Here is a 23,045-nt window from a genome sequence, read left to right on the forward strand (position 1 = left end):
AGGCGAGGGCATCTGGGCGGGGGCGGGCACAGCAACCTTACTCTGCATAGTGGCGGGAGGGTGGGGCACATGCCCTTCCCATGCCAGACCAGCCCCTGAATTGCCAGGGCGGCCATGCTGGGTGGTGGGCAGGGTGTTGAGGTGGGGGCTGGCAGGCCGACCAAAGCAGCAGGTGCAGCGCTGGAGGCTCGTGAAGGGAGAGCGCTGAAGTGGGTGTTTGGGCCATTGGTAAGAGCAACATGTCTGAGTTGGAAGCAGCTTTGGAACAAGTGGGGCAGGTATGGAAAAAAATCCTCGCTTCCCCCAGAAATTGCCTTTCTTTCCTTACCTGACTTCCAGCTCCGTGCCGTTTCTCCTTCGCAACCCGCCGCTGCATGCAAGGAAACAAAGGAATGTTTTTTTGGGGAAAAAAGTTCAATCAATTCCAACTTCTCATGAAAGACCGCAATGGTGTCAGGCAGCAGCGACCCTTGCCCCTCCCTTGCCTTGCCGTGCCCTGTGGCAGTGGCACCCCTGCCCTGCCCCCTGCCTTACCTCACCCCATAGGATAAGTCTCCTGCCCACTGTCCCACATGCCAGAGTCCCCCTGAATCTCCCCCAACCCTGCCTGGCCCCCACACGCGTCCCTCCCCATGAGCAACAGCAAGGTGGTCACGCCCATCACAGCCACGCCCACCCAGTCTGCCGTGACCACTGCAGTCATGCCCACCCAATGGGCCACACCCACCTGGCACCCCACGATACATAAGTAGGTTTGGGGTTGCAGTTTAGGCACTCAGTCTCTAAAAGTCTTGCCATCACTGCCCTACTTGGAACAATAATCCAAATTAAAGTAATGAAGGGAAATTGCTGCTATCCTCTGATAGTGGATCTCTTTGGATGAGTAGATCCATTGCTGAATTGCTCTTTCTGTTGGGAAAGTGTTTAGTAAGAATCTACTTTGTATGGGCTACAAGTAGTAAATTTAATGTGGTCAAGTTGCCTAACTGGTGGCTTCCAGAAGAAGACTTTCCTTTTGATAGAAGATTCCAGGAAGAGTAGAAGGTGGCTTTTATCTGAGTAGTTGAAGGCAGGGTTTTTAAAATATTGTACAACTGGATTAATTGAGAAGTAGGTTCCCTCACAATATGTCCTGTCCTTTGTGACAACTAGTGAGCATTGCAGATTTCATAAGTAAGATAGCCGTTTTATAACACATTTGTATCCATTCTGTATTTGATGCTTATGACCATAAATACAGGTGAAACTTGAAAAATTAGAATATCGTGCAAAAGTTCATATATTTCAGTAATGCATCTTAAAAGGGGAAACTAATATATGAGATAGACTCATTACATGCAAAGCAAGATAGTTCAAGCCGTGATAATTGTGATGATTATGGCGTACAGCTCATGAAAACCCCAAATCCACAATCTCAGAAAATTAGAATACTACATGCAGTCAATAAAACAAGGAGTGTACATAGAACAATATCGGACCTCTGAAAAGTATAAGCATGCATATGTACTCAGTACTTGGTTTGGGCCCCTTTTGCAGCAATTACTGCCTCAATGCGGCGTGGCATGGAAGCTATCAGCCTGTGGAACTGCTGAGGTGTTATGGAAGACCAGGATGCTTCAATAGCGGCCTTCAGCTCTTCTGCATTGTTCGGGCTCATGTCTCATCTTTCTCTTGGCAATGCCCCATAGATTCTCTATGGGGTTCAGGTCAGGCGAGTTTGCTGGCCAATCAAGCACAGTAATCCCACAGTCATTGAACCAGGTTTTGGTGCTTTTGGCAGTGTGGGCAGGTGCCAAGTCCTGCTGGAAAATGAAGTCAGCATCCCCATAAAGCTCGTCTGCAGAAGGAAGCATGAAGTGCTCCAAAATCTCCTGGTAGACGGCTGCGTTGACCTTGGACTTAATGAAGCACAGTGGACCAACACCAGCAGATGACATGGCTCCCCAAATCAACACAGTCTGTGGAAACTTCACACTGGACTTCAAGCATCTTGCAGTGTGTGACTCTCCATTCTTCCTCCAGACTCTGGGTCCTTGGTTTCCAAATGAGATGCAAAAGTTGCTCTCATCAGAAAAGAGGACTTTGGACCTCTGAGCAACAGACCAGGTCCATTTTTCTTTAGCCCAGGTAAGACGCTTCTGACGTTGTTTGTTGTTCAGGAGTGGCTTGACAAGAGGAATATGACATTTGAAGGCCATGTCCAGGATCCGTCTGTGTGTGGTGTGGCTCTTGATGCACTGACTCCAGCCTCAGTCCACTCCTTGTGAAAGTCTCCAACACTTTTGAATGGCCTTTTCCTGACAATCCTCTCCAGGCAGTGGTCATCCCTGCTGCTTGTGCACCTTTTTCTTCCACACTTTTCCCTTCCACATAACTTTCTATTAATGTGCTTTGATACAGCACTTTGGGAACATCCAACTTCTTTTGCAATTACCTTTTGAGGCTTTCCCTCCTTATGGAGGGTGTCAATGATGGTTTTCTGCACAACTGTCAGGTCAGCAGTCTTCCCCATGATTGTGATTCCTACTGAACCAGACTGAGAGACCATCTAAAGATTCAGGAACCCTTTGCAGGTGTTATGGCTTAATTAGCTGATTAGAGTGGGAACACTTTGAGCCTAGAATATTGCACCTTTTCACAATATTCTAATTTTCTGAGATTGTGGATTTGGGGTTTTCATGAGCTGTAAGCCATAATCATCACAATTATGACAAATCACGGCTTGAACTATCTTGCTTTGCATGTAATGAGTCTATCTGGTATATTAGTTTCCCCTTTTAAGTTGCATTACTGAAATAAATGAACTTTTGCACGATATTCTAATTTTTCGAGTTTCACCTGTATTATATTTATTACATATGATTCTTTATAACTTTTTAAAGAACAGAGCAGAATATATAGTAGTTTCTTTATTATAATATTTCTATTGCTTTTGTTTTTCTCTTGGAATAAATATTTGAAAATATTTTCCCAGATGTTTATCAAAGCCACAGGTTTGTTTAACAAGTTTTGAGAACTTTGGTTGTAACCAGTATGAATGTGTGCCAAGACAGTTCAGTTGTGGTGACCAGTTGCGAGATCCTGTTTGTGACACAGACAATATAGAATATAATAATCTCTGTGCTCTGCATCAAAAAGGAAAAATTATATCATACAAAGGCCCATGTCAGGTATGCAGCAATATATCAAACTACTTTTTTTGTTGAATTCTGTTTTATATCTATCTAATGCTGATTTTTCTCTTTATGCTATTTAAGCAAGTTAAGAAAGTATAAACTGAAAAAGGCATTTCTTTTTATAGGTATTGATTTAACATTACTTGGGCTAATCTTGGAAATCTCTATGAATAATTCTGTACAATCTGTATGAGAATTTTCTTTACTATTTTATTTTGTTTGATAGAATTTAAAAGTGCAGCCAAGAAGAAAATGAAGAAATAGAAAAGGGATCTACAAGCTTTATAAAATTAAATAAGAATTTTCAAAGTAACATTAGTACTTTTTTAAAAGTTGTCTTATCAATTTAGCAGTTTAAAAATATAGTTATAGTCAAAATGATAGTGAATAATTAGAAAAGACACCCAATTTAATTCGCATTATTAATTAGAATAAACAATAAGACTTTCTGCCTAAACTGAGTTTAATACTTTAAAGTCAGATGTGGTACAAGTCTATAAGCATAATTGTAATACACACTATCCAGATTACATTAAATTCAGTATCTAATATAATGTTAATGTTATATTTATTGTCCTAGTATTTTAATCTTTTGTAATATTGTTTATCAGATTGTAAGCTGCCCAAAGTTACGTTAGAGCCAGATGGGTGGCATATAAATTTAATAAAATAAATAAATGTTTTTTTAAAAAAATAAAAAGTTATTTTTAACATTGATGCCTACCTCCATAGCTTAGTCTGGTATGCCTCCAAATAATGAATTATATATAACTTTTAATACAAACACACAATCCTAACACCTGTTATAGAGAAACAGCAGTAAATCTGATATTTATCTTCTGTTACTATTCATATTGTTTCATTTTAATTGCTTGTTTAAATACTGTATCAGTATAATCAAACAATTTTTATTTATTCAATTTCTGAATTATTTTTCAGTAAATAACTATAAATAAGCCTTTATTGCATACAACATTTAAATATTTTATGAAGTATAATTAATATCTCAGCTCAACATTATATTTTTATTTCTGAATTTGTTTAATAAAAAGGCATTTTAAAGGACAAAAATGTATGCTATTTGTTAAAACTAAGTAAGAAATGGCAGAGTAAAGAAGACTGGATAATAATAGGGGAACACTAGCAACAATCAACAAAGTGATTCTCCTGTTACCCTAACTGTCCTTTAGAGACAAACCTACTACATTAAATATATACAAAGACAAATGATGCAATATTTCAATTAGAAGGTATTCTTTTAAAGCTTGGAGATTTTGTAATATACCACAGACTAATACTTCGTAGATTAGCAGTGAAGGCTTTAAAAAAATATTCAGATGTTATGCCTAACAATATCAGAATCATCAGGCAATGGTTTTCCTGCGGTACTGCAGAAATGAAAGTTGGATTTTAAACAAATAGGATATAAAGAATTGACATATCTCTGAATAATCTTAATATTTATAGAAGCATCTAAAACTCGCAATATAATTTTATGGCCAAACATCATAATGTTAGGCTTTTCAAAACTGTTGAATTGGTCAAGCAATAATTTAAAGAAAAACACATCTATTTGGTATAGCAGTTAAGGTATTGGCTTAGAAACCAGGAGACTACCAGTTTCCCCCTTCTCTTTTATTTTATAGTTTAAAATTGCATTTGTTTCTGTCTTGTATATTCATTTCTGTTTAACTGAATACTGGATAATGTAAACACTGAAAAATCATTACTCTTTTTGCACACATTTTGGGAAAGTATATTCTCCTCTGATTTTGGAAATAACTGCAAATTTCTTTCTGATGTTTGTTTGTTTGTTTGTTTGTTTGTTTATTTGTTTATTTATTTATTTATTTCAGTCTTTTTGCAAATCAGTAGATTTGGTATGTGGCCATAACGGAGAAACATATAGCAACATCTGTGCTGCTTTTTCTGATCGTGTGGCTGTTGATTACAATGGACCTTGTCAAGCTGTAGGAGTCCTTTCTGGCTACAGTTATCATGGAGAATGTGTATCTGTTACATGTTCCCATCTTTCAGCCACAGGATACAAGCCAGTTATCCCACCAGGTGAAAATTCTGACATTAATATTTGATTGATATTTGATAACATTTAAATGATACTCATAAAATATTGCTTGGGGTCATATTGAGAAATGATACAATTTTAGATTTTGCATACATAAAATGAACTGATTCTTCATTATGGTCTCTTGATTCACACTGAGGGGATTTTGTTTCTTTGCAGTATCTTTTTTGCAATTCCTGAACTGAGCTTTCTCTCATTTCCTGTTAAAACTGACCAGCCAGTTGGAAATAATATACATTCTGGATTTTGGAGGTTTTTATCAGTGATAGAAATTTTGTCAAATCAAAGACAAATGGTTCTTTGGTCAATATTTCTCAATCAGTTGTTTCAGCCATATATTTGTGCTACCAACTAAGTACCAGCTGTCTCCATCTTTCTCCTATTTGAGCAGTGGCAATTTCAGTAGTATGTTGTATTAAGTCTCTCTCCCAGTCATAAGCAAATCTGCAATGAATTGGTCCATGAATTCAGTCTTCATTAAATATTATGATGTTCAATGTCAAAAGGAAGCTCCTCAAATGATGTCCTTCGTTTGGTTGCCCATTGATACCATCTCTTCCCCAGGTATTTAATTGATTACTTTATTATCAGTGTGAATTACAAAGGCCACAGTGAAAAACTGGTTATTTGTTTGTAACTTTAGTAGTACATATGTCAACTGTAAATTTATTCTTGGACAAATTTCACTGTCTACCCTTCCTCTATTTTGGACTTTAATAGATTTTCTCTTGATGATCTATGATTATTGGTGATAAATAGGATTCCATAGAAACTAATGTTCTACATTCTACATTAGGTACACTAAAAGCCAATTGTAAACAGGATCATTGTGGAGGAAAAGTATATGAGTCTGTAGTAGAGGATGAATCAGGAACATGAAAACTTAGATAAAGCTGAGTTAATAATGCTAATAATAATAAAAAGAGCTTATTTAAATACTGTGTGTTTTTCAGTAAAGATGAAACATGTTCTTAGGATTTTTAACTATCATACATTCATAGAAGTGGTTTTTTTGTACATTTCAATCTGTCTTTGGGTGTTTTCTATCTTTTTATTGTGCAGGAGCTTGTTGTCCTTTGTATGCAGGAATACTGAGGGTGTTATATGACAAAGAAAAATTGGATACTTTTGCCAGGGTAAGTAAGCATCATTTTTTATTATTAAAATGATAAATCATTGGGGATGGCCATCTATTCTGGACTTGCAGATATTCAATAGAATTTATAATTGAGCACAGGGGAATAATAACAGAAAACAAACAATCATTTATGGATAGTAAATGATCTTCCTTGTAGTGTCATAAGGCAACCTCAGGTGGCACAAATTGTCACATTTTTTTTAGTATCTGTGATCTAAAATAAATATAGATTGCACTTAACAAATGACTATCTACATCATGAGCCGTGGTGGTGCAGTGGTTAGAATGCAGTATTGCAGGCTACTTTTGCTGCCTGCTGGCTGCCTGCAATTCAGCAGTTCGATTGTCAGTGGCTCAAGGTTGACTCAGCCTTCCATCCTTCCGAGGTCGGTAAAATGAGGACCCAGATTGTTGGGGGCAATAGGCTGATTATAAACCACTTAGAGAGGGCTGTAAAGCATTGTTAAGTGGTATATAAGTCTAAGTGCTATTGCTATATGCATGTAGGGGACCACCTCTCCCCAGGTACGTTAGCCTTCCCCATTGGATCTCACAGAGAAGGCATGTTGCAAGTGCCATTAGCTAAGGACTTAAATTTGGTGGATCCCATGACGTGTCTTCTTTGCTATGACCACCACCCTTCTTCCCCCTGAATTTAGATTGGTTTCACCCCTTTATGCTGCCAGACCTAAGGCTCCTGTGAAACTGTACAGTTGTCTATGATTACATTGCTGAGGCAGACATTTTTTTATCTCCCCTTTGCCCATGGTTTGTATTTTTGTTTTTATGTTATTTGTGGGTTTAAAAATATTTTTATAGATATTATATTGGGTGTTTTTATTGTTGTGTGCTACACTACTGTCACCTTTGGGGAAATGGAGCGCTTTCCGAAATTGGTTAATAAAATAAGTAATAAAATAAGTAAATACATAAATGCTGCCTTGCCACTGGAAAACAGCTAACTAACTGGTTCTATTTAGCCAGTAGTGTGAGTTTCCTATGTATCAGGCAAGAAAATTAAAAAAAATAAGAGCTAAGTAGTCTAGTACCAGCACCTCTCTATTCTATTCTAGACTAGCAAACCATCCATCCTGTGAGAGATTATGGAGAGTCTAAGGAGACTAATATGAGGAAAATTAGACATAGACAACATAAAATAGAGGAGTCCAGCTTATTTCATCAATGGCAACTCATAGATGGCAAGAAACATGGGAAGAAATTACTCAAAAGTATTCTGAGGGATTTCATTATAATATACTAACATCACACTTCACTAATAAATAAGGGTTGCAAATTATTTTTGCAGTTTTCAGGAGTTTGTGATTAGACTTTCCAATACTAATGGTAAAGATAACTGAAATCTTTGTCATTCTTCATCCTGGCCAGTTACATGGGGCTGGACATTTTCCTGTACTATATATATCACCTTTTACATTACTTTTCATCTCTGTTTTTCAACATTTTATTAATTCCATCCAACCTCTGACTCTTCTATTTGCCCTTTAAGTAGTTATTCTTTTTTCATATAATTATTTGTGATAGAAACTTTATGTCATTAAATGGCATAAAGAAAATCAATATGAAAAATCTCCAAAGATGAATTGAGAATATTAGAATGTTTAGGAAAAATACATAGGAAGAATTTTTACTAAAAACAATACTGAAAACAGAAAATACTGAGAAACTTGCTCAGGATACATATCTTCAACAAGAAAGAAAAGGAATTTTAATTATCAATCAGAATAGCATAACTTTTAAAATGGTTCCAAAATTCAAATAAATATAAATAAATAAGCAATGAAATAATACAAAAAGGATTGGGTGTGGGGGGGAGTTATAAACTTGACTTGCAAGCCCTGTCAAACCTGAGAAGAATGTAAAGTAATCCTTGCTTAACAATCCTAACTGCGACTGGAATTTCTATCACTAAACAATGACAGAAACATTATGGCACTGCATCATTAAATAATAACTGGTTGCAGTTGTTGGGCCAGGACTGCCTCATCATTAGGCAAATATCTCACATTTCTTCTACCCTGCCCCTCACTACCATATGTCTCTATCCCTGTCATCAAGAACTCTGCCCTGCATCCCTACTGCCCTGCATTCTGTCGCCTCTGTTGATCCCAGCTGACCTTTGACATCTTCTGCTTGCTGTTGACATTTATCTTAACAGTGAGAGACAGAACGACAGAAATCCAGAAAAATGCATTTCAAAAAAGTTACAAATTGATTTGCATTGTAATGATTTAAGTATTTGATCCCCTATCAATCAGCAAGATTTATGGCTCCCAGGTATCTTTTACACAGGGAAGAAGCTGAGATTTGGAGCACTCTCTTAAAGGGAGTGCTCCTAATATCAGCTTGCTACCTGTATAAAAGACACCTGTCCACAGAAGCAATCTATCAATCAGATTCCAAACTCTCCACCATTGCCAAGAACAAAGAACTGTCCAAGGATGTCAGGGACAAGATTGTAGACCTACACAAGCCTGGAATGGGCTATAAGATTATCGCCAAGCAGCTTGATGATAAGGTGACAACAGTTGGTCCGATTATTTGCAAATGGAAGAAACACAAAATAATTGTCAATCTCCCTCGGTCTGGGGCTCCATGCAAGATCTCACCTCATGGAGTTTCAGTGATCGTGAGAATGGTGAGGAATCAGCCCAGAACTACACTGGAGGATCTTGTCAGTGATCTCAAGGCAGCTGGGACCATAATCACCAAGAAGACAATTGGTAACACACTACACTGTGAAGGACTGAAATCCTGCAGTGCCCGCAAGATCCCCCTGCTAAAGAAAGCACGTGTACAGGCACGTCTGAAGTTTGCCAATGAACATCTGAATAATTCAAAGGAGAACTGGGTGAAAGTGTTGTGGCATGAGATCAAAATGAAGCTCTTTGGCATTAACTCAACTCGCCATGTTTAAAAGAGGCGGAATGCTGCCTATGATCCCAATAACACCATCCCCACCATCAAACATGGAGGTGGAAACATTATGTTTTGAGGGTGTTTTTCTGCTAAGGGGACAGGACAACTTCACTGCATCAAAGGGATAATGGACAGGGCCATGTACCATTAAATCTTGGGTGAGAATCTCCTTCCCTCAGCCAGCATTGAAAATGGGTCATGGATGGGTATTCCAGCATGACAATGACCCAAAACACACAGCCAAGGCAACAAAGGAGTGGCTCAAGAGGAAGCACTTTAAGTTCCTAAAGTGGCCTAGCTGGTCTCCAGACCTTAATCCCATAGAAAATCTGTGGAGGGAGCTGAAGGTTCGAGTTGCAAAATATCAGCCTCGAAACATTAATGACTTGGAGAGGATCTGCAAAGAGGAGTGGAACAAAATCCCTCTTGAGATGTGTGCATACCTGATGGCCAACTACAAGAAACGTCTGACCTCTGTGATTGCCAACAAGGTTTTTGCCATCAAGTACTAAGTTATATTTTGCAAAGGGGTCAAATATTATTTCACTCATTAAAATGCAAATCAATTTATAACTTTTTTGAAATGCATTTTTCTGGATTTTGTTGTTATTCTATCTCTCACTGTTAAAATAAACCTACCATTACAAATATAGGCTTGATCATTTCTTTTTTTTATTGAAAAGTTTTACAGTACATTTTAAAAAAACCCTTCCCTCCTCCTCCCCCCCACCTCCCCATAGAGCCCACCCTTCCCTCCCCCTCCCCCCCGACTTCCCAGAGCTGAATACAGGGTATTGCCTCTAACAAACTTAAACTAGAATATGCTAACTATCTATGAATACACTTAAAATCCTAACGCACTTTAACTCCCATTAGACATAACTAAATAAAAATACATCTTGTTAAATTCTAATACTCATTCATATGCTAAATGAAACTTTTTAGTCCCATATTTATTCTGAATGTAATCAATCCATCTTCTCCATTCCGAAATGTATCTTTGTTGTGAGTGATCTTTCAAATATGCTGAAATTTTTGCCATTTCGGCTAGGTTTGAAACTTTTAGAGTCCACTCTTCTATAGTAGGCAGATCCTCCTTCTTCCAATATTGCTATACCAAAAGTCTTGCTGCCGTTATTAAATTCAACATCAATTTAATTCCTGTAACAGTACAATCTGTAATAATACCCAACAGAAATAACTGCGGAGAAAACCTTATCTTTTTCTTAAATATCTTCTGCATATTCCACCAAATCTTTATCCAAAAAGCTTTAACTTTTTTGCAAGTCCACCATATATGATAATACGTTGCATCATCACAACCACAATTAGGCTGATAATTTGGATACATACATGCTAATTTTTTGGGATCTAAATGCCATCTATAAAACATTTTATAAAAGTTCTCTCTTAAATTTTGTGCCTGTGTAAATTTTACATTTCTGACCCAGATTTTTTCCCAAGTATCCATCATTCAAGGTGTTAGTAATGACCTACAAAGCCCTACATGGCATGGGTCTGGAATACCTTGGGGAGCACCTGCAGCTGGCGTCAACTTCCCTCCGCCCAGTACGCTCCCACAGAGAGGGCCTCCTCAGGGTGCCACCGGTCAAAGAATGCCGACTGGTGGCCCCCAGGGGGAGGGCGTTCTCTGTGGGTGCACCGGATCTTTGGAACCATCTTCCGGTCGAGCTCCGGATGGCGCCCGATCTCCGCTCCTTCCGGCGCGATCTTAAAACCCATCTCTTTGAACAAGCTGGCCTGGCCTGATGGGATGGGGTTGGATTTTATAAATGGATTTTAACTATTAATCTGTATTAATTTATTATGGGCACTGTTTAATTACTTTTTAATAATTTTAAATTTTTGTATCTTGTTTTTATGTATTGCCCTGTTCACCGCCCTGAGTCCTTCGGGAGAAGGGCGGTATAGAAATTAAATTAATATAATATAATATATATTATTGGCTCCTGAATATTCTGGGCCCATTTTATCATACATTTCTGAATCTATTTCTATCAATGCATTATATATCCTTCTTATATGCGCTTGACTTTGATCTCTAATTTGTTTTACCAAATTTTTGTCAGTTGTTGAAATACCAATTTTCCGATCTTCTTTCCATCTAGCTTGTATCTGCCCATACTGAAACCATGTTTGTACTATCTTTTCTTTTAAAATATTGAATGGCTTTAGTTGCCATGCATTCCTTTCCAATCTAAGAATTTCTTTATATGTAATCACATCATGTTTAAATCCCAAACTTATATTTTCTATCGCATGTTTAGGTATTGCCCAAATTGGTATTTTATAATTTAACTTATATTGATATTTTTTCCAGACTTGCAACAGGGCATACCTTAATATATTTTTTCTTAAAAACATTATCCACCTTTTTATCATACAATAAATATACATGCCAGCCATATAATAAATCATATCCCTCAATATTCAGTATTCTTCCTTCTGTTGAATTAAACCAATTACTAATTGTCGATAAAGCCGCAGTATCATAATATAATTTAAAATTAAGACCACCTCTTTCACGTATATCTTGCATTATCTTAAGTTTTACTCTTGGTCTTTTCCCTGCCCAAATAAATTTATTAATACCTTTCTGCCATTCCTCCAAATTTGAATCTTTTTTAAGTATAGGTATCATTTGAAACAAAAATAAAAAATTTGGTAAAACATTCATTTTCACTGCTGCAATTCTTCCCAATAAAGACAATTGTAATTTTCTCCAACTGTCTAACTCTTTTTGTGTTTTTAACCATAACAATTCATAATTATTTTTATATAATTTCACATATGAAGCTGTAATATATACCCCCAAATATTTAATCTTTTTAACTATTTCAAATCCTGTTAATTTTTCTAGGAATTCCTTTTGTTCTATAGTCATATTTTTAGACAATATTTTAGTTTTTTGCCTACTTATCTTAAATCCAGAAACTTGTCCATATTGCAAAATTATCTCCATTAAATCTATAACCGATTGATTGGTTGACTTAATGTAATTACCAAGTCGTCCGCAAACGCTCTTAATCTATAATCTTGATGTTTTATTTTAATTCCCTTTATTTTTTTTAATCACGTATCTTAATAATATTTCCAATGTTAAAACAAACAGCAATGGTGACAGCGGACATCCCTGTCTTGTACCTTTTTCAATTTTGCAAGCTTCTGTTAAACTACCATTAATTATTATTTGAGCTGTTTGTTTCTGATAAATTGCCCTAATAGGTTGTAAAAACCTATCCCCAAACTCCATCTTCTCTAATACTTTTAATAAAAATTGCCAATTCAATTGATCAAATGCCTTTTTGTCGTCTCAAAAAATCAGCGCTGCGGGAACTTGATTATTTCTTTCCAAATATTCTATTAAATTTACAATATGTCTCACATTATATTTCATTTGTCTACCAGTTATGAATCCTGTTTGGTCACTATGAATCATTTGCTGCAAAACTTGCATTAATCTATTTGCTAAAATTTTTGCAAATATCTTATAATCAATATTTAAAAGCGATATTGGTCTGTAATTTTTAGATTGAGTAAGGTCTTGATCTTCCTTTGGAAGCAATGTTATAAAAGCTATTTTCCAGGATGGAGGCACTTCTCCTCCAGATTGAATTGTTCTAAATAACTCCTTTAAAGGTTCCACCATTTCTAATTGTAGATTTTTATAATAAATAGCTGTCAAACCATCTGTTCCAGGTGCTTTACCCACTTTTAATTGTTTAATTGCTAAAATAATTTCTTTAGCAGTTATTAATTGATTCATTCCTTCCCTTTGCTCTTGTGTAAGTATAGGAATATTCACTTCTTGTAAATATCTATATCTAAACCTTGAATTATATCCCTAGCATATAATTTTGAATAGAATTCTACAAAAACCTTTTTAATAATATTTTGCTGAAACACTTCTTTACCCTTATATACTATTTTGTCTATATTACATGATTTTTGTTTTTTCCTTAACAGATAAGCTAGCCACCTACCTGGCTTATTAGCATTGTAAAAGGTATTAGGTTTAGCTTATCATAAATTAGTTGCCACTTGATCTTCCATCAGCATGTTAAACTGTCCTCTTAACAAATTAATTGCTTCTTTCACCCTCTTGTTAGAGGGGTTCAAAATAAAAGCCCTCTCTTTCATCTATTTCCTCCTCTAGCTCCTTATGCTTATATTCCAATCTACGTCTATGTTTATTATTCAAATATATTAAAACTCCTCTCATATAAGCTTTACTTGCATCCCAAACCATTTCAATTGGAGTACCCTTATGCATATTTATAGTAAAAAATTATTTCATTTGTTTTTTACATTCTTCCACATATTCCTCATATCTAAACAAATTTTCATTTAACCTCCAGGATCTCCTATCTCCCTTCCCCTGGTCCAATTCCATCCATACTGGACTGTGGTCTGATAAAGTTCTTGGACATATCTTAATCTTAACCCTAGAAAAAAATCATTAGTAGTTAGTACAAAATCAATTCTAGAAAAAGATTGATGTTTATCAGAAAAAAAAGTAAAATCCCTTTTTTCCACGTTTCGTTCTCTCCAGACATCTCTCAGTTCCAAATCGTCTTTCATATCAAAAAAAGATTTAGGCAATCTAGCATGATTTGGAGTACTTTTAAAAGATCCCTTTTTATCTTTTTGTGTATCCAACACTCCATTCCAGTCTCCCATTAAAATACACGATTTATAATCCCATTGAATTATTTTATTATGAAGAAGTTTGTAAAAATCTCCTTGCTGTTGATTGGGTGCATATATTCCAATTAAAAGTATTTTCTTCCCTTCTATTAAAAGTTCAATTATAATATATCTTCCTTGTTTATCTGCTTCAGTTAGGTTAGCTGTTAAGTCCTACTTCACATAAATAACTACTCCGTTTTTCTTGTCTGGAACAGATGCAGTAAATTTTATACCCAATCTGGAATTTATCAAATATTTTTGATCTGATACACGAATATGCGTTTCCTGCAAACATACTGTATAACATCATTTTTAAATTGTTTTAGATACTGAAATATTTTCTTTCTCTTTTGCGGAGAGTTTAGGCCATTAACATTCCACGTTAGAAACTTTGTTGCCATCTTTTGCAGCTTGAAGCTTTCAGAGCGTATCTTGCAGATCCATAAGCACCTGCCTCTTTGGTCTTGCTCCTCCCACTGCTTCATTATTAGTGGATTCTTGAGTTGTGATTATAGGATACTGTTTCTGTTGTTCCTGTTGTTGTTCCTTTCGTCTGGTTGCAGCCCGTGTCATTCTTTAACCCCTTGGTTCTTCTAATGGTGCCAGGGGTTGCGCAGTTTCCAGAGTTTGCTGTACATCTTTTACAGTCAGCAAGGTGATTTTTTCACCTTGCTGTATACCTTCCATTTGTGCCTGTCATGCTCCTTCTTCCTTTCCTCTTTTGAATTCTGGGGGTGGCGATGAACCTGCTTTCAGTACATTACAATAAAAATCTCGTGCCTTCAGAACTGTATTAAGACGATATCTTGTACCTGCATAATTCACCACTATCCCAGTTGGTATTTCCCATCTGAACTGGAGCTGTCATTTTTTTAATTCATCTACCAAGAAAACAAACTCTTTCATTTTTCTTAAAATTCTTGGTGGAATTTCTTTCAAAATTAAGACCTCTTGATCAACCACTTTAAATCTGTTATGATAAAAAGCTTGAATAATCGCATTTCTGATAGTTCTTTTTGTAAAATAAGCAACCACATCTCTTGGTAAATTTCTTTGTCTAGCAATCTAGGAGTTGACATGAAATATTTTATCTATTTCCATTATAAAATCTTCAACTCGCCATCCCAATATAGGCGCCACAGCCTTTGCAAATATCTCTTCCAGGTTTTCTTGTGGGTTTTCTTTTAGACCTCTTATCCTCAAAGCAAACTCCATGTCTTTATATTGTATCATTACCACCTCATCATCAATCTTATCCATTTTATTCTCAGCTTTTCTTACCAGAAAATAGTATCCATCCATTCTTCTGCAGTTTATCTTTTTAGTTTAGGAATGTTAGAAGCTGTCAATCAATCCATGCAATGATAGGATACAAAGTTTTCTTACATTCCAGTCTATAGTAGTTTGATAAATCCTCATAAAAGAGAGAAATAAATTAAATTGAAATACCAAGTAACTATATTAGTTAAGTTACAAAATCCATGTCATGTGCCCCTCATAATCCCCCTTTGATGCTAAAGGGCAAAGAAAAGATGCCCTTTCAGCGTTACCCAAAAGAAAATAACAACAAAAAAAGCCTAAGGAATTTGGAACAACAGTATCAGGGACCATATGCACAGAAGTTCCAGTTTAGAAAAGAAGGAATAGATGACTTATTGAAAATATCATAAAAGTTGTAGTGTACAGGGCAGGCACTCTGAGAAGAAACAAAGCAAAATCCCTAATATAACAATCAAAACAAAAACACCATAAATGATCCCAATTATGTCAAGATAGATAATCAGGAAGGAGTAAAGTTTGTTTTAAAAAATGAAGGACAAAGAGGTCTGAACCCATACTGCAGTATAAAACACAGCCTGTATGAAAATCTACATAAAAACCTCTGATAATAGGCATAACAAAGAGAAGTATTGAGTGCATATACACCTCCTATGTTTGCCCATAAAAAATCTGGGGCTGTGTGGTTCCAAATAACAATTAGAGATACAGAGGAGATTTCAGTTAGTAGTCTCCTAATGGCATTTAAATAAGGAGAAGAGCAATGCCAATTGAGTAATCTCAAACCAGGCAAATATCATGTATAAGGTAACACTGTATAAGCAACAGACCCAGACATCCAAAATTTACTATCCTTTGGTGTTTATCTGGTGTTTAAATGCAGCAGAGACATTAAAGAGCCTTGGTGGAGCAGTGGGCTAATGCCTCCTTAAGTAACACCAGCTGCCTGCAATTAGTTCAGGTTCGCATCCCACCAGGCTCAAGGTTGACTCAGCCTTCCATCCTTCCGAGGTAGGTAAAATGAGGACCCAGAATGTTGGGGGCAATTAAGCTGACTTTGTAATAATGCCACTTGGGGTGTGTGTGAAAGCCCTAATAAGCAGGCATATACATAGAATGAAGGCTACTGCTAAGCTTGTAAGCCGCCCTGAGTCTTCGGAGAAGGGCGGGATATAAATGGAATAAAAATAAAAATAAATAAATAAAAATAAAAATAAAAAAATAAAATAAAGTCCAATTACAGTATGTCATACATGATATATGCAAGAAGTATAGATCTTCATGAGTCATCCTAGTGACTGAGAAATAAGATACATCAAGAAAAATGGGGCCATGAAGAGTTAAGGAACGCTCAACAAAAATGGATGCTCTCCATAGATGGGTGTATGCACTCAGAAATCTGCCAGCTTTAAACAAAGTTAGAGGACATAGTAATAAAAAAGTATCTTTCAAAGTCAGTAGGTGGTCCTGATGTAATATTGGTCATCCTGTTTAACACTTTCCATGCCATGCAGTCCCTTTGTTCTATGGAGCAAGAAATCCTTGTGTAGAAGGAAAATGTAAATACAAGGTCAATTATCCCCATAATTTACTACTGTCACAATTGCTACACCAAGTCTTCAGCAAGTATTCCCTGGAGGTTCACTTGATGGGGTTTCTCTAAGGAGTAGTTTGCCTATAAGTCTATTTTAAATAATGAAACATCAACAATAAATACACATAATGAAATCATACAGGTAGTTACATACATAGAAATCAATACACAAATGTTCATCATCCACTGTTCATTAAGCCAGTCCTAGGACAAAGTCAATCAGTTGTATGGCAGTGCAGTAATGCCAGTCTTCTTGTAGCTAGAATTGTGATCAGTCTGTTCAGCACCTGTACTGATCAGCAGGAAAAGCGTAACCAAGTTCATTGCTGTATAGTTTTCAGTAGTGAGGAGAACTCTTTCCAAAGTAGGTGTAGTTTCTCCTGACAGGTTCCTATTAAAATCTACTAAATCAAAAGACAATCTCAGAGTACCTGCCCTGTACACTACAACTTTTATGATCTGTTTTCAAATCACAACTTCAAGTATCCAGAAGAAGGCTTCCATGGCATTATCAGAGATTGAGATATAAAACTGAGCATCATCCATGCATTGATTTACCTTATGTGAGCTGCATTTAAAAATACATGAATTAAATGGATTAAATTGAGTGACATTTGAATCACGTTCAATTACCCACAAAGAGATACCTATTTAATCTTCAACTGATTCATGGTATATAAATCTGCTCAACACTGTTTTACAAAACATCTTCAGATTATGGATTAGACTGTAGTCCAACCGCCTACCGAAGCAGGAAATCTATCCATTTCAGACAAATGGTTGTCCAATTTCCTCTTAAAAACCTCCAGTAAGAAGCACCCATGGCTTTTGGAGACAAATCATCCCACTGATTAATTATTCTAACGGTCAGGAAATTCTTCTTAGTTCTAGGCTGGTTTTCTCCTTGATTAATTTCTCAACAATTGCATACTTTTTTAAAAAAATGTTGAACATTCTTCTTTGTGGCAGCCCTTTAGATATTGCCACTATGTCCTTCGTTTTATTAAACTAAACATACTCAATTCATGCAAACCAAAACAGTGCAAATGGAAACACTCCCTCCCTCCCTCTCCCCCTCTCTCTCAATGTGAGGGAAAGCAATATCACATGTCATAGTTTCCCTCCTTTCTCAGGCAAAAATGTTGAACTATGCAGAAAAAAATGTTTAAAAGGAACAGAAAAAAATGGACCTCCCCCTTTCCTACTGAGATATAATTAAAAGGCAGAATGATATTTGCAATACCTTAAATGTTTTGTCCAGCAGTTATTCTTAACTACATCCCTTGTGCCTTATGTAGGAAGAAAGAAATCACACTCAGATGTTACCAAGATGTAGAAAAAATCTCCAGAACAATCACCCACAAACATAATGCGGGTTCTTCTTAATGTAATATAGAGAGAATAGAAAATAATTCTTTCAGAAAAGATCTCAAATACTATGTAACAAATGAGTTAGCCAAAAAATAATAAAATTACAGACAGGGAAACGTGATTCAGACACACAGAAAATTTTCAAAACAAAATGGTACACTAATAACAGATGTCTTACATTTCCTTTCATTCCGCCCTTTTTGTCTCACACATTCCAGTTAGAAAAGGTTGGTGGCATTTTTCTGGAGGGAGGGAATGATCAAAAGAGATTTTCCCTCTCTTCTCAGCCTCCAGACTATAGGAACTTAAAGACATACATAGCTTTCTATTAGTGTTCTGTAGATCAACAATCAGTTTAACTCATTAAGTCTCTCACACAAAATAAAAGATCAAAATTCTCACCTTTCATCCTGCCCAAGCATAAAACTACGCACTATTCTTGGTCTCTCTCAGAACCTCTCTTCTGTGAAGCAGTAATGATGTAAGACAGTCACATCGTGTTTCCACCTTAATAATAAACTGGCAAAAAAAGAACTCAATGTATACCTAAATAACAAATTGCTCCCATATGAGGCAACTCCAAAATATCTGGGGGTCACCTTAGACAGGACCCTGTTTTTTAAAAAACATATTCAGAATATGGTTGCCAAGGTTAACAGCAGAAACAACATTCTGCAAAAACTATGTGGAACAACTTGGGGAGCCTCAGCTCCAACTCTTCGATGCGCAGCCCTTGGGCTTTGCTACTCTCTAGCGGAATACTGCGCACCTGTATGGATAAACAGCTCACATACAAGACTTGTTGATGTTCAACTCAACCATACGATGAGATTAATTACTGGGTGCATAAAATCTACATCTATTCACTGGCTACCAGTTCTTAGCCACATACTTTCCCTGCACTTACGACGACGACAAGAAGCTCTCATTCGGGAGTATAGTAAGATCCTGCTAAACTCCTCTCTACCCATTCATGCCTATACCTCTGATCTCTTAAGATGTCGATTAAAGTCAAGAAATCCACCACTCCTCACAGTGCTTAAGCTGCTGGCCGAACATCAGAGCACTATACAAAAATGGATGGAAGCATGGAGTAGCTATACCTCCCAAGATATTTCTGAGCATATTAATCCTAATAGTATACCTCCAGGATTTAATCTACCCCAACACATAAGGGTGACATACAATAGAATTAGAACGACTCATGGGGTATGTGCCGATTACCTGTATAAATGGGGAAAGACACCTTCAGCACAATGTGATTGCGGGGCTCCCCGACAGACTATCCAACATATAGTGAGGAAATGCACTAATAGAAGATACCCAGGAGATTTTAAGGACTTCCTCTGTGTAACAACGGCAGCTACTGACTGGATCTCCAAACTCGACATTAAACTCTGAAATGTTATTTCTGTTTTCCTCTTAGGTTTTATAATTGCTTCTTTTTTAAAAACAAATTGTTTTAATTGTAAATATGAAGTGCTTTTAATTCTGTGTGTGACCAGCCATAATTCTGTGATGCACAATGTACCAATATCTCTCTATTTCATTAGATCATTCCTTTTTTTTCTAACACATTGCATTGTCCTTCTAATTATCCCACAATGACTATTCCTTGCTTTCTGTAAGAAAAGCCTAACTAGTCCTCTTCACTAACTGGAGGGAGAATGTTGGGGTTTGTCAGCATATGCATTCACACCAGACATCTAATCTCAGTACTCCACCAAGTTTATTCCATTCAGACTTCCAGATACAAATACTTCAGCCAATGCTGGCAAAATAATCATTACAATTTTCAGGAAACATTTTCGCAAGCCAATGACCAACATTTTCCAAATCTCCACAGCCTTAGGCCAAGCTGAGAAGCCCAAATTAATTTGTTAGCTGGCTGAACATGTGAACAATTTTTCTTTTGTTTTGTTTTCAGCTGCATCTGCGCAATTGATTATACATAGGTAAAGGAATTTTAAGGAAATATTGTTTAAAATGGATTTACAAGAAGAGAATTTCTTTTGTTGCTACTCTACACAATTTGATGACAATTTTGGAATGATTCTGGATTGCTACTAATAATTAAAAATAGCTGAGCATACCAATGTTTTTTTAATTTTCCAGAATCCTATAAAACAGTCATGAGAGCGAATATCATTTCTTATTCAATGGTACCTTCAGATGAACAATTTTAACAAGCCCTATCTCTTTTTATATTCAATTTAATTTAATTCAACTCAATCCTGCTGGCTTCAAGAAAATTTATACATCAAAGAATTTTGAACAGAAGTCACATCCAAATTATCTGAGTGTTTTGTATTATAACTTCCCATTTAGTCAGGCTAACTTTTCATTACTTGCTAAACTCTGGGTGGGAAGAAGAACAAAACTTTTCTTTCTTCATGGCTTTCCATGCCAGTGGGCCCTAACTGGTTTATGATCCAGGATCAACTAATGAGCTTTTCCCCTCTCATTACAATATCAATAGTTTTACGACTCAGAAGATTTCCATCTCTTCAGAGTCAAATAGCTAACTTAACATTATTCACTAAAGAAATGAGAGAAAAGGAAACAAATCAACACTCACCAAATTTCTTTTGAATAAACCATCTGGATGGACATCTGCTTGATCTTTCTTTTAGTGTCCCTTTATAATTCATAATCTTCCTTATAAAGGTCTTTTGCATCACTAACAACAGTCTCCTAAACCTCAGCTAAAAATCAATGTCAAAATTCTTTTCAAGTGCCCTTTGCCATTGATAGTGATCTGTAAGTCCAAGAAAGAACTGGCTGAGATGAAGATCTCCTGGCTGGCTCACCAACTGATTGTCAAATTTGGCTAATTACATTACTATGAATGGTCTGTATCATCTTCAGCTCTTTTCATGACCACCAGTATTTCTCCATTTTAAATAATTATCTTTATTCATAAAGAGTTAGACAAATCATACTTTTAGATTTGTATTCATTCCGTGGATAAAACTAATGAAATAATAGGTAAAGGTAAAGGTTCCCCCGCACATGCGTGCTAGTCGTTTCCAACTCTAGGGGCTCATCTCCGTTTCAAAGCCGAAGAGCCAGCACTTGTCCAAGGACGTCTCCGTGGTCATGTGGCCGGCATGACTAGACGCCAAAGGCGCACGGAACGCTGTTACCTTCCCACCATAGTGGTCCCTATTTTTCTACTTGCATTTTTACGTACTTTCGAACTGCTAGGTTGGCAGAAGCTGGGACAAGTAACAGGCGCTCACTCTGTTACACGGCACTCGGGATTCGACCCGCCAAACTGCCGACCTTCTGATCGACAAGCTCAGCGTCCTAACCCACTGAGCCACCGCGTCCCTCTTAATGAAATAATACTTAGTTGCATATTTGAGTTGAATTGAACCAGTGCTTTTACTGATCTAGAAATCAATATTTTTATTCATTCTTGATTTTTGACCAATAACTCACCTCCATAATAATAGATCAGTCTGTTTTTGTTTGATAAAATGAATGAAATTATGCTTATTTGAATTGAATTGAACCAATATTTTACTCATCTAGAAATCAGTATTTTCAATCATTCTTGATTTTCTAGCCCAATAACTCACATCCACAATAACAGATCAGACTGTTTTTATTTCATTGCTCAACCATATATGTCTATTTCTTGTTCATACGGTGTATAATTTGCTCCACTTGCATTTAAAGTTTCACTCATCCATGATAGCAAAATCTGGTCTTAGGTTCTGCCTTGGTTTACCTTCCCATTAAGCAACCGAGTTGGAAGATCATTTAAAAGCAATTTATTAGGGTACTCTGATAAAGTGAGATCTCTCTATGAAAAGGGAGAACCTTGAGACCCATCTTACATTTTTGTTATAGTTAACACAACAAAGAAAATGCAAAAGAAAACTTAATTGGATAGGATAAAAGTAACCTTTTCTTTGCACAGTAAATTAACTACAAAGATTGTTTGAAGTTCTCAAAGAGAAATATCAAACACCAGTTTTTTGCTAACAGACTTTTTCTTATGAGGAAATAGTATCCATCCATTCTTCTGTAGTTTATCTTTTCAGTTTAGGAATTAGAAGATATCAGTCAATCCATACAATTATATAATAAGTTTTCCTACATTCCAGTCTATAGTGGTTTGATAAACCCTCATAAAAGAGAGAAATAAGTCAAACTAAAATGCAAAATAATTATGTTAATTAACAAGTTACAAAATCCATGTCATGTGCCCCTCATGCATGAATCACAGTTGTCTTCTGATGGGATTATGAATTTTATCATGGCTTTGACCAAGTGAGGCTTTTCATATAAATAAGAAAGGGAGGGGGCTATAAACCTGCATGATATGCAGCATTCTCTGCTAATGGTAAAGACAACTCCATTAATGTTTTGCACTTTTGTTCAAGTATACCAAAATCACAGCCAAAGTTCAAAGATGCTCATTGTAAGAATCAATTTATATTTCATTTCTAACTTTCTCTTCTGAGCAAAACCCAAATCTCACCCTTCCCTGGATTCTGCTATTCCCAAGGAGAAGAGGGAACAAGCATGGGATTTTATTACTTTCACTTCCTTCCTTAATTGTAAACTTTGTGTATTCTCCTGCCTGCTATCCATCACAATATAACCAATTACCGGGCATTCCCCTCTTATCTTGTGGACAGCTAAGAAAGGGGGTGGAAAGTGAGGAAGAAACGCTTCCGAAATCTGGATTGTTTCTCTGGATGAAATGTGAGGGGGTGGGAATGATCCTGTTTGTCCCATGAG

At 36.4% G+C, this 23,045-nt stretch overlaps 1 protein-coding gene across 1 annotated transcript in view; it reads left to right on the plus strand.

Annotated features, from left to right (window-relative positions):
• RECK (reversion inducing cysteine rich protein with kazal motifs) overlaps positions 1-23,045 on the plus strand; it is a 278,973-nt gene that overhangs the window by 240,472 nt on the left and 15,456 nt on the right. Inside the window, exons 17-19 of the mRNA XM_083377076.1 lie at positions 2,975-3,170; positions 5,033-5,243; positions 6,325-6,398. Of these exons, the coding sequence (XP_083233202.1) occupies positions 2,975-3,170; positions 5,033-5,243; positions 6,325-6,398 (481 nt within the window). The remainder of the gene's footprint in view (positions 1-2,974; positions 3,171-5,032; positions 5,244-6,324; positions 6,399-23,045) is intronic.

This window comes from Vipera ursinii (assembly GCF_947247035.1).
Source record: "Vipera ursinii genome assembly, chromosome: Z".
Taxonomy (NCBI): Eukaryota; Metazoa; Chordata; class Lepidosauria; order Squamata; family Viperidae; genus Vipera; species Vipera ursinii.